Raw genomic sequence first — 13,671 nt, 5'->3', positions numbered from 1 at the left:
TCAAGTCTATGGAACTGTTACACCATACCACAGCATTTTCAGATTTCTATTTTGTTTTGTGAATATGTGTTATTTTCAATATCCATAAACTTTGCCCTTTTGGGACATTTGCTTTTGTTTCATTTCAAATCTCTTCTTGACAGCACAAGCTAGAAATTTGGTACATTGAAACCAGAGCAAACAAGCCACACCAGTGCACATTCCTTCATGTACACAGCAGTTCTAGACATAGTTTGCATATAATATAGAGGAGCAATATGCCAACTACTCTTTTTCACACACCAGAAGCATTTATTGATATGAAAGAGCTTTCTGTCACATGTCAGAAGCCAACCGTCAGAAGAGAAGACTCATTTGTCAAATGACAGGTGCCATTCATCACATGACAGAAGCCTTTTGTCACATGATAAGAGCTTTTTTGTCACATGACAAGAGCCTTTTTATCACATGATGAGGGCCATTCATCACATGAACAAATATTGACTGACTGGATGCTTGAAACAATTCTTTGAATTATGGGCAGAATATCATACCCGAATCAATTTACATTTTCATTTTCATTGCACACAGACCATGAAGCATACAAAGGCAAATTAATACGATCTGTTGAGGAATTTGCAAGCCCAACAGCAAATTTAAAGACCTTGACCTTAATTCGATGTATGATCATAAATGCAAGCAAGGAGAAAGTTTGTAAAAGAGAGCTGGATCCTGAGAATTGCAAATAGTATTAGTAATAGAAAACTGAATGTCCAAGAAATAGTATGAATGTTTCTTCTAAATGCTTGGTGATAGGGATTCTCAGAGATAGATTCTGGACTGCCTGTGTCAGTTGAACTAACTACCCGAAGATCACGATTAAACATGATCACCCTTCCCTTGTTAAAAACAAAACCTTTATGTCAGGTACAATGTTATTTCAATATCAATATCATGCAACCTGTATACCTTATGTCTTGGACCAAACCTTACTCTCATTTACAAATATTCTCTGTGTGGGATACATACAGTTAGTTACTGAGCGAAAGAGTAACTTTGGGCACATTTTGTCTGGTGATTTCTTGAAATTGCAGACTGACTTTAAGGCTTCCCCAAGGACCCTACAAAGTTGGATTATGGTCTCTTGGTAACCACTTTTGCTTTGAGAAGTAAGCCAGTCGGTCTAGACTGGTTGTTACCATGGTAATGCCACTGAGCTTTCTCCCCCTCCCCCCTTTTCATATCATATAGAAATCTCAAGCAAATCTCTTTGAGGGGGTAAAAAGTGTGAGATCTCTAAAGCCTGACGCGACACTTTGGAATGCTAAACCAACAAATTACCAGTAATCTTTAAAGGAGCTAAAACTTGATGAAAGATGATCTCCTCTTAATAACATGATTAACAACTTCTCAAGGGAGTATATCTATGAAGACAGAGTGGATGCATTTTACTATCAATCATTATTATTAAATGTAAAAGTACAAGCCAGGCAGCCTAACAATAATGAGCCCATTACATCACACAAAAAAATGCCATCCGAAGAACCCTTTATCTTTACCCTACCTAATAACTCATGCTTAATTTCCACTGGGAAACCTTTGATGTTTTCTGCTCATTTTAAAGGCATCAAAAAAAAAAAAAAAATCCCTAGTGAGGGTAAGGTTTCCGTTCATAATGCCTGTGATCCAAAGTTTTAGGATAAGACACTAGAAATATGCCAATGTCTTGAAAAACAAATCAGGGTCTAACATGTCCCTATACCTGCATAGGCATCTAAGAGTTTTACTTGATACTGCCTTTCAGCAGCTTCTACTGACTTTAAGATGTATGTCTGTGGCTAGTCAGCCACATCACATTCTATGCAGGGATTTACTATACTGCATTACTTATCACTCAAAACAATGATTGAAGAGCAACTATACATAGTACAGCACGGATGCTCAAAAATATATAATAGTAGAGCTTTTGTGTTCCGGTAGGCAGCTTTTTGACAGGGGTTATGCTCATGTCAAAACAGCCTCAGTAACCAGGTGATCACACGTATGGGGGGCAGCTTACCTAGGAATTCGTCAAATCCTTGCGAGGGCGGGAGGTACTCGCCGCCTCGCCCCACCCCGAGGTGCCACTTGCCCACCATGGAGGTGTAGTAGCCCCGCTGTTTCAGCATCTCGGCGATGGTGATCTCACGGTGGGGCAGGCCGCCGGAGGAGGTGACGTTGAACACACCTGGGTAGATGCCAGACCGCATGTGGTAGCGTCCTGTCAGCAAAGCGGCTCTGGGGAACGAACAGAGAGAATTCCTATCACTCTATCATCCAATGACAACTGGAGAGAAAGAAAATATTAAACATTCACTGCATCTACAACAGTTCCTCTTCACACTACTAAAATGTAGATTCTTGAAGTCAAAAAATAAAACAAATGAACTTTTGAAAATCTGATAAAATTGATGAAAATTAAATTCAATTTTTGTCATGCTCTTGTACTGAAGCATAAAAAGATAATGAGTGCGTTGTATAATTGTGTCTGTGATCGTGTCACTAAGCCCTTAGTTATCATTTTCTAATCATATAACCTGCACCAAGTAATGTCATGTAATTCTTCAGTCTGTTTTGCGATAACTACCCATACAAAGAGAGAAAAAAACAAGTTACAACTGAGTCAAGATGTTATTTGAATTAATTCTACATCACTCTCGCAGACATTAGGTTTGCAATCAAATGTACAGTGAATCACTGTACTAAATTTAATACAATGGTACATCACTTGATGTACCATAGTATTAAATTTTAATTTCAGTCATATCACTGACAGGAAAATTGCCCCCAGTTTTGCACAGAAGTCTGCTAGTTCCATGGGTCCAATTTCACGAAGGTGGTACAAATTTAAACCATGGTTTATGCAAATTTCTTCTGCATAAATACGATTGACAGATTGTGTACGCCAGCGTACGTCCAGAAACAAACGTGTGTTGATACATGCATGTCAAAGGTACGCCTATTTCACGCTGATTTTAGATCATGGTCTAAATTTGTACCATGTTCTAGGTTTCAATTCAATTCAATTCAATTCAATCATAGTTTATTTCCAATCATCGAAAATCAAAAAACATAGTACAAAGTATACAGTAATACTATACATGTGATGAAATAATATTGTTGAAACGTTTGCAAAAGATTCATGTAATATATATACGAGACAAATTATAGAACAACATATAACATGTACAATATTTAGGAAAAACACTGTATAAATACTTCGTTGGTGAGCGGAAAATAAATTCGATTATGGAAAATAGTGATCCACTAAAAAGCAAAGCTTGTCGGACGTGGATCGCTAGATAAATAATGAGTAAATGATATACTATTCTATAACAATATACATGTAATTATTTTGAGATACACCGGTTGGGAAAAAAATATAGAATACCAATGCTAGTGCCCGTAGGTTTAAACCACCTTTGTGAATTCGGGTCATGGAGTCTCATTCAAATGCTGCTACTGACGGAGAAGCATTGCCGAGTGCCTGTGTCTGGCAAATCCTTCTACATAAATGTCAGTGTTTAAATATTTGTTTTTGAGCTCATATTCTGCTCCATTCATTGGCCTGAGACACAATATCTGTTTGCGGCTCTATGTCTATCAATCATACTGTTTGCACAGGGCAACAAAGGAGTGAAACTCTTGAGTTTTAGAACCATCGAGGCATTAACACAAGGATTACTTCACAGAGATATTCACCAAAGAACAAATATCTGTAAAATACTCTCAGGTGTATATAATAGGATTGGTTTCAGATCATTGCAAACAAACAAACCCCCCCCCCAAAAAAAAAAAAAAATGAAGAAAGGAGAACCTCTTTATATTCCATTTTATCAGAAAAAAAAAACAAAAACCATTAACCCCTTCTGTGCTTTGTTCGCGGATTGGCATTACAACTACAAAATATTTTTTCACCAATTGATAGATGTCTGGAAACTAATTGCCGATGAATGCAATAGAGATTATCTAATCCCTTTAATCCCCACTGCATCACCACAGCTTGTCTGTTGGACTATAAATTAGGGCACTTTCTTTTAATGCCAAAGTAGGCTGAATTACTTACAACTGGGTCAAGTTTGGAGGAATTGTCTAAATGCCGATGTAAAAAGCGCATAGTATGTTAAAGCTCAGTGCCTGGGCACTTGTTTTTTGTTTTAAACATTCCGACTCTAATAGCAGACAATTGCTATTTCATCAAACCAATGATCAGAAACAAAGATTTAGAATGTCTCGAGTGGTATCAAGTACCAATCACAAACTACATTTGCATTTCACATTTAAATGACAGTGGCGCTCAATATTGTCTACTCAAGGTGGTATAGATATTATAGCATAAACTTAACAATGACCCTTGAAGAATCTCACACAGACCCACAACAAGTATCTTTACCTTATTGCCAGTTCCTACACAGATTTTCATCAATATCTTGTTCCACATACCAAGTGACCTAATTAGCTGATGGCAGCATCCATCAAGCAACAAACTGTTAGTGAGTCGTCATAAATTTACGCTCAACATCAGCATTTAGTTTGATCATTAGCTCCATCGTCTCATAAAAAGTTAATGCAGCACAGGAGGAAAGTTTCTATTTCATGATAACGATCCCTTGGGATCCTATTCACCTACCTTCTTAATAGCTAAACTGCAGAACAACACAGGGACATTACTGTCATATGTCTCTCTGAGTGTCCAATACAGATTAGAATGTTCTAATTCTTATCGTCTCTCAATCTCATATCCATTTATGCTCATCGTTCTTTCTTTCTTTTTGATGAGGGTTCCCCTCTACTCATTGCTCCCAGCTCTTATTCGACGAGCAAATTACAAACACAAAATTTCCTTACAGGAATCTTTTCATCATGGTGTTATACACAGGGCATTCAATTCCAACAATAATACCCGTGATCGGGACGTGAACACGAGCATCAAATCCTCCCCTGGGCGATACCTATCAATCACTCGCTGATCCTCGCACACTTCTGAAATCGTCGAAATTGGGCTGGCTCGAGAATACATATCTATGCCTGTAAGACACGGAATATTATTTACAAACTCCATCTCTTCTCTGGTACTTTTAGAAGGAATATGACCCCAATCACTTCGGCTGTGGTTTGCGCATGAAAGGTTTGAAAGTGCATCATTAGCCAGCCGTTCCGGTGTCTGGAAATGGACATCCTTGAGAAAGTTGGAGTGCTTTGAACTAACAAACAACACATTACATGGAATATATATATTACCTGCTGTTTACCTTTTAAGGCTCCGGAATGCATGACAGACATAATAACCTCCACTAGGCTACAGTAATTCTGCCTCTACTTTGATAATGTCACCCGAGTTTCTGTGTTTTCTCGTGGAGGGTAACTTGTAAGTGTTATTATCTTTAAACCATCTTTTAATCTGCCAAACCAATTCCTCTTTTTTTTTTTGTTATTTTCATTCATATGATATCCTGTATATTTGTACTAGTCATCCATTTCTTATTTGTCTCTTTTCTTTTCGTCTTCAAACCTAATGTGCTACCAAATGGTAGGCCTACAGAAAAAACAAAAACCAAAATGACACTTGAATATGATATAATAGGATGTATATCATATCAACACTTATGTTTATGGTTTATGTGTAAACTACATTAAGATACCACTGTGAAGTGTTTTCTGAGTCAATAGGTTATCTACACTACTCAAGTGATATAAACCACACAATGCATTGTGCTCTTATCGAATATATATCTCCAACTGTGGTGATCGTTGTTTGAATTTGGCAATATATTAAATGTGACCCGCTACAACAAAAGGATCCTAAAGTCGCTGACGGGCGAGCCAATCATGGCCAAGAAAAATGCTATTTTCAGGCCTTTCCTTTGATCATTTAGCTTCGAAATTTCGGCAGATGATAGAAGATACATTAGACTACAAAATTATGTAAAACAGAAATCCAAACGTTTTGACAGATTTTGGTGATCTGACTTCAAACTCGATTTTCTCGGCTCACCCGTCAACGACTTTAGGATCCTTTTGTTGCAGCGGGTCACAAATTACTACATGCATATAAACAAAATTCAAATACTGTTCATGATGTAGAAATAAGATAATTTTGTCTCACAGCAGAAACTCTTACATATTCCAGCTGATCTTTTTCAACCAGAAAGAGAAAAAAAATGAGCTTAAGAGGGTTATCTCCCTGAGCATCCTGCATAAATATCCTTTTTCTTACATTACATCCCATAACTAGAAAAGCACTCTGAGAGCACAGACCTCCGCCAAGCAGCTACTTTCCACCATGATCTTGCTCTTCCATAGAGATCAGTGATTTCCACCCACTGAAGAATCGCCCAATATCCCAATATAGAAGCCTTTGTTACGTCATAAACCCTCAGATGTTCATTGACCCTACCTGGCAAAATACCGAAAATCCTTCATAAAATCCGTAAAAGTTCTCAGATCACTACGAAAATTTAATCATCTGTTACTTGTGTCATTCTCAACCTTTCCTGCAAGTTTCATCCAAATCCGTGCACAACTTTTTGAGTTATTTTGCACTTGGACAAACTAACTAACTAACAAACAAACAAACCAATAGTAACGAAGACATAACCTCCTCCCTTGGTGGAGGTAATAAATGTAAACACAATAATAAGCATCTATGCTGTTTTCTGTATGAATACTGGCGCAAAATCCATCAACATTTTACAACCACTGCGGCTTCAACTTTTGGCCATGCGGTGGCTGATCTCTTTGACACAATGGCCCACTTGAAATCTATCTTATCACCTGCCATACCACAAACAGAAATTATCAAATACAGATCTAGATAAGATTATCATACATCCTTCCATCACAGCTACTTGCAGGGGGAAAATTCCAGAGAGGATCAAAATTGATTTGTCTGTCCCCATAAATACTCAAGCCTCGGGATAAGGCACATGGATTTTGACGTCCGCTGTGATCAAAATTAGCCTCAGGGATGTGGATGGCTCTTGGAATACCCAGTTGTTGACCTCCTGGCTGTTGACAACCCCAAATTACTTCCCCAAAATCACTAAAAAAGGGCATGGGCGGATCTGACACGAGAATATCATGCATTCCAGCACAATTCCGTATTCATTGCAACTCACTGAATCTGTATTCACTCGTCTATTGTGTCTGCTGGATATCCCGATCTGTCAATGTTATCAACAAGATCTGGAGTGCCCCCAAAAAAAAAAATGTACATGGTAGTCTGCAGCCAAAAATTGGATTATTTCGTGACAAGAAAAAAGGATCAGTAATGTAGGCCTATTCATCACCAGTCTAGGAGGAATCTACACTACCCATGAGTGCACAGCAAAAATCAAATTAAAAAATGAATTACTAGAAGTGCTGGTCTTCTCTGTAATAGTAATAGTAGATAAAATAACTGAAATATGTTGTGCACTTGTATGTTGTGTATTTGCACTACCAACAGCCGGTTTAAAGAGCAGTTGGGAGTTGTGTAAATGCCATGATTCTTCTTGGTATTTACCTGGTTTCTTGGTATTTACCTGGTTTACTCCCCCCCCCCCCCCCCCCCCCCCCCCTGATTATGCAAATAATTTTCCAGGTACTTCCAATCCATGGAATTTTTACAATGGAAAATGTGTACCATCAACAGTTTTTTAATGAACGAAGTGAAACAGGAGCACAGAGAAAATAAACACAAAAGCAATACTGGACCATACTAATAATGAAGACTATAACAGTTGTGCTTCTTCATATAGCAGTTACTGTTTGATACTTAACACATAATTAAGTCACTGGTTTTTTTCCCCTCCATTTCTTGATGGATATAGCAGTTACTGTTTGATACTTATACACGAAACTAAGTCATCTTTTTTTTTCTCTCTTTCTCTCCATGTTTTGATGGCAGTATGGTCAAGTGTAAGTCACCGGAAAAAATGGTTTTAAGAAGAGCACTGTTTCCTCTTTCAGACTGGAGTATTGTCAACAGGTACAGCGGGGTGCACCTGTTGCGCCTCTTTGGTCTCAAAGCCTCTCCAAGGTTACACGATGGTTATTTGAAAGGTTCGCGCTAATTTGTATCACGAACCAAAAGTGCGGAAATATTGACTATGATAACAGCACACACAAAACTGTGTGTTTTCTCCCCAAATATCTGGCAAAGAGCTGACTTCGGGGCGGTAAATCTGGTCTTGTGGATGTCAATAGTATATGGGGTCGTACAGCTTGGGGTCGATGGTCACACTCTTGCCATTCTCTGTTTCGTTTCTTCTATCTTCAAGGATTCAAGGAGGCATGTGAGTTCACTGTTCTGATGAACAGAACGTAGATTACAATATACATCATTAGATTTGTGAAAAATATTGTCAAACATGATGAGCAAACAAAGAGAGAATAGTAGTAACTATGAAGTGACATTAAAAGGAAGTTTATAGGTACATGTAACTGTGTGGTGCACCAGATTGATGCTGTCCCCCAAGACCCATTCACACAGAAGAGTTATCGGTCAAATGGATCACATTGCAAAAATAAATGTTATTTGCAAATATTCTCACATGGCAAAAGACAAAGATCATTCAGCTGCAAGCAGAGCACTTTAACCTGTTGAAGACCAGTCCCGAGTATACTCAGGCAGATGTCAATGGGAAATACATTGTATGTGATAGCAAAATCAGCTTGTCCTCTATGGGTTAAATCTTTGAACTGTACATACGAAACAATGACTGGAGTGTGACTTAGGGCACCCTTGTGTGCAGACTTCTGTGACTAGCGAGCAATAATGTGACAAGTTGCATTATGGGCTTGAAAAAACTAATTTGTCACATACCATCCACACACACTGCGCATGGCAAATTATTGCATATAGATTTCAAGAAAATCAAGATGGACTTGTGTTCACAAACAAGATTTATCACTTTTTGCATTGCTCTGCAATAGTTGTCTTTTGAAGACGTTAGATTTTGCATGTATATGAACGGGCCTAACATCCCAGCTCCAGTGTATCCACGCATTTGATTCATTTATTGGCAGACTTGAGATTTTTGATAGTCTCATAATCATCATCAAAGTGGGAATAGACCCCTGTTCAGATGCAAACCAGTTTATACCAAAACTCGATAAAGAAATAACGTGTAAAGAATCGTCGTATTATAGCAGACAGACTGTTAAGGTGTTAATCTTGAACGTTCTGGAAAACATTGTACCGATGTGCAGTTTCCCACTGTGCATGTTGTTATGGTCATGACGTCGCCACGAGTGACAGGTAGAGGGTTACGTTTCGTGCGTGCTCCCATTAAGCCCCGCCCAGTTATACTGTTCTATGGTCGCAATACATTCAGATGCATATGGACATGATGGTATGCTGATTTATTATCGAGTTCTAGTTTGAAACGATGCTCTGACCATCATTTCATTACAATATCGTTTCATTAGTCAGCATTCACACGCACAAAGTCATCGTATAGCTATACTGTTTTTATATATATATATATATATATAGGCCCCTATATATATTCTTTCTCTTTTTTAGGCCTCCAAAGCTTTTCTCTGGATGTCTGCTGAGAAAGTTGCTATCTACCTACAGGAGGAGTGAAAAAATGGCTTCTCTCATCATCGATCCCTCCAAGAGGTTATCAAACTCTACTTGACAATCTGCAACAGACTCTTTTCAATAACATCATCTTATGAGAAGTTCTATGGCCATCAGGTTGAGTAAAAGGAAATATTGAACAGTGCTTTTATTGCAAAACATTCCTCTCTTTGCCATTTCATTGGTCTGGTAAATCTTGAAATTGCTATCATATCTCCGATGCAATAAATCCAAATAATTTTTTTTTTCCAACCCAACTAGACTCAGAAGGCATTTTCACATGATCAGCAAGATGAAAATTCAGGCCCATTTTTTTTTCCAATCACAAATTAGCAAGCTAATTCATTTCCTACTTTGGTATAGCACACTTTCTAAACATTTTCCAAATAATTCCTAGGTCACAGTACAGTGTATGCAGCCAAATGCAGGTCACACATGCTAGGCATGATGGGATATATCATACTAATATCTTGAAGTAAATTCACATTATAAAAAAACACAGTATATCTGCAATTTCCCGTGTTTGACTTAAGAAATTATTTCCATCAAATCTTTCAGATTAGCGCACTAATCAGAATTCACATTATCGGGCTAATTTAAAATCACATTATCAAATAGCGCTCCATTTTGTAATTGGGTTAATTCTTTCTTTTTTTAAAATCAGCAACAGTGTACAATTTCGAAACATTGGTCTGATGAGAAAAGGCCTAGAGGCTGCATATAGCTGCAAGCTACCTGCAGTCCTTTGACCTTAAAGGCATAATCTACCATTTGCAGATGAAACAAAAACCCAGCATTAGTGCTTCAAATAGTTCTAAAATGTGAGTTAGGGATAGAAACAAACAATGTAAAAATTTGAACCAGTATAATCAATGTTAAGTATTGTTAAATGTACAAAGTGTGAACAATAGTTATAATTAAAATGTTTCCAGACTAAACCGTCTACAGTTATTGTTTAATGAGAAAAACAGTGATATCTCCTTATATTTTAGGCTTTATTGCAAAAATTTTATATTATTTGTGATACAACTGACCTACACATAGGCATCAAAAGTGATATCTTGAATATCTTGTAAATCACTGCTCCCAAAGGTAAACTGGACCTTTAAATAACAATCTCCGCTGAAATTGTGGTTTTCCTGTTTGTCAAAATATTACCCTACAAACATGCTCTCTGGCAACCTTAAAAAAAAAGAAGATGAGTAATTTGTTTCAGAGTATCCTAATACATACACCTTGCAAAACATCTGGCACCTAACTGGAAACATTAGAGTATCATATGATTACAACCGCATTTGACCTGCAACGTCCTTGTTAGTGTGCCTTCATAATGTACTCTAACTCTTACACTTGCTGAACCACAGGAGGCATCTGACTATATAATTGACCCCTGGGGTGTGATGTCGAGAAAGCATTGATCAAATATTAAAAAAACACTGTCATAAATATGGGATAGGGACAAAGATGTGGCCATGAAATTGCAGCCATAAATTCCAGATATTGTTGTGGAATATTTATTGACACTGGGGGCTGTCTTGAGTAATGTAAACATGTCATATAAAAGATATGAAGGATTAAATAACTTACAATGAGCCCACAGAGAGCTAACCTGTGTAGTTCAACAGCTCGGCTAATTGTATCAGCTTACAAGGATCTCATATCATAAAAACAAGTTGCGGTTCACAAAAAACTTGTATGTACTAGTCATCCTGGAAGCTGCATCGCATGCAGTTTTTATGTACAAGGTTAAAGGGTATTATTGAAAAAGCTGTCATTTTTGCAACTTTCGTGAATCGCTGTTTGGCCACAAATTCAACAATACATGAAAATATCAAGAATGGATAGCATCGGTGCGCTTACTAGATCTTGGCATCAAATCACGAATACAAAATCTCATGAAAATGTCTGTAACCTCCTCATTCGCAAAAACATTGATACATGAAAATAACGGCTTTTACAGACCATTTCATAGGAGTAACTTATTCTCAATCAACAGCTCAACCTGCAGACTGGAGAAGCAATTGAGTGATTTGGCATAATTAGCAATTTGTTAAATAATCTATATTTGATATATATCTAGGACTACTTCACATGATACAAGTGCATCTGATACAAGTAAAATCTGGCAAAGCTGCTCACATCGGCACATGAAAATGAGGGACATTCCAAAGAGCAATCAACAAGATACATTAAAGTGCATTACATGCACCTCAATGGGCGAAAATGATACCCATACTATGGATCACTTGTATTGCATTGTCAGCACATGAAGAGGAATTTTGGTTTTTCAGGGATCCTAGAGCGGAAGATGCAGAATTTCTCTGTGCCATTAAATGCTAAACATCTGAATGCTAAACATCTGATGCGGCGAGACTATTGCCTCTGCTAAGCAATACGTATGATGCAGTGAGACTACGAACAGCTGAAGCATCCCCCTATATCCACTCATCTTGTTTTCTTATTATCGACTATGAATACTGCCACCAATTTATCGTCAAGAAGAAAACAACGACAAAAGCAAGACGAGTGGATATAGGCGGAGGATGCTTCACATGCATCCACCGTTACTAGGGCGTTAGTAGTCTCGCCGCATCAGGTGTATTGCTTAATAGCAAAGACAACAGTCCTGCCGCATTAGACATTTTGCGTAACAGTAAAGACCAAAACTGCATCCTCCGTCTACATTATAGACTAGAGATCCTCATGCAGGCCCAGGAGATACTGTAAAACGAGTTATGTTTACATGCATGCATTTTAGTTTCGCAAATTTTGCAAGCGCAAAGATTCGCGAAAAAGTTCGTGTCTACACTATATGCGTTGAATGCCAGTGGCAGTTCGCGAAAATTTCATGCCGCTAAAAAGGCCGTCGGCTCCAATTCGTGAAAAATTCATGCTGCGAATATATATAGGCCTATGTTTTACAGTAGACTTGGCAGCACTGCAGTCAAGCTATGCCACATACCATTTTTTTTATGCCTCCGCCACGAAGTGGTGCCGGAGGCATTATGTTTTCGGGTTGTCCGTCCGTCCGTACGTCCGTCCGTACGTCCGTACGTCCGTCTGTCCGCTTTCGTTTACGCGATAACTTGAGTAATATTTACTGGAATTTTACCAAACTTGGTCCAAGTATGAAGTATGATGGGGCAATTATTTGATTAGATTTTGGGTGAAATAGGCTAAAGGTCAAAGGTCAAAGGTCAAGGTCAAATCATGAAATTGTATCCGTTTACGCGATAACTCAAGACTGGATGGAGTAAATTTCACCAAACTTTGTTGGAGGATGATGTATGATGGGACAATTACTTGATTAGTTTTTCAGTGAAATCGGACAGAGGTCAAAGGTCAAAGATCAAGGTCAAATCCTAAAATTTATCTGTTTACGTGATAACTCAAAACTGGATGAAGCAGCTTTCACCAAACTTGGTCCAAGGATGATGTATGATGGGACAATTAGTTGATATGATTTTAGTGACATTGGCAAGAGGTCAAAGGTCAAAAGGTCAAGGTCATATGCTATAAATGTTGCAATTTCCCCCATATCTATGCAATGCCCAAAGGTATTTTCTTGAAACTTGGTATGGACATGAACTACTGCGTAAAGATTCTCCAGAGAGAGTTTCATGTCATAAGGTCAAAGGTCAAAAGGTCAAAGGTTAGGCGAAAATGTTGCAATATCACTTTTCTCGCAAATGGTTCAATGTATCCTCGTAGAACTTGGTACATGCGCATGTACTGACTGGCAGGGATTATCTAGGGAATTTAGGGGTCATGGGTCAATAGTCAGGGGTCAAAGGTCAAGGTCAACTCCTCAAAATTTTACTATTTCCCTCATATACTAGTATATGCAATGCTTGCATTATTAGTTTCAAAACTTATTACATGCATTACCTAATGGAGATTCTCTTGGAAATTTCCAGCTGGAAGGTCAAAGGTCAAAGGTTAAGGGTCAAAGGCCAGGTTTCAATGCCCCCTCCCCCCCCCAAAAAAAAAAAAAATCCATTTTGTACCGTCATTACACTCTTTCTTCATACCTTGGAAAGTACTCAATGCATAAACTTATAAAATGGTCTGTCAGAATTCAAGTA

At 38.0% G+C, this 13,671-nt stretch overlaps 1 protein-coding gene across 1 annotated transcript in view; it reads right to left on the bottom strand.

Moving 5' to 3' along the window:
• LOC139708426 (arylsulfatase A-like) overlaps positions 1–13,671 on the bottom strand; it is a 50,300-nt gene that overhangs the window by 25,037 nt on the left and 11,592 nt on the right. The window contains exon 2 of the mRNA XM_071620376.1: positions 2,039–2,256. Within this exon, the coding sequence (XP_071476477.1) occupies positions 2,039–2,256 (218 nt within the window). The remainder of the gene's footprint in view (positions 1–2,038; positions 2,257–13,671) is intronic.

The sequence above is a fragment of the Diadema antillarum genome, unplaced genomic scaffold, assembly GCF_040938485.1.
Source record: "Diadema antillarum isolate AM-2024a unplaced genomic scaffold, OU_Dant_1.0 seq00001334_RagTag, whole genome shotgun sequence".
In the NCBI taxonomy this organism is placed as follows: domain Eukaryota; kingdom Metazoa; phylum Echinodermata; class Echinoidea; order Diadematoida; family Diadematidae; genus Diadema; species Diadema antillarum.
The sequence above is the reverse complement of the archived record's forward strand: the minus strand, read 5'-3'. Positions and strand labels throughout refer to the sequence as shown.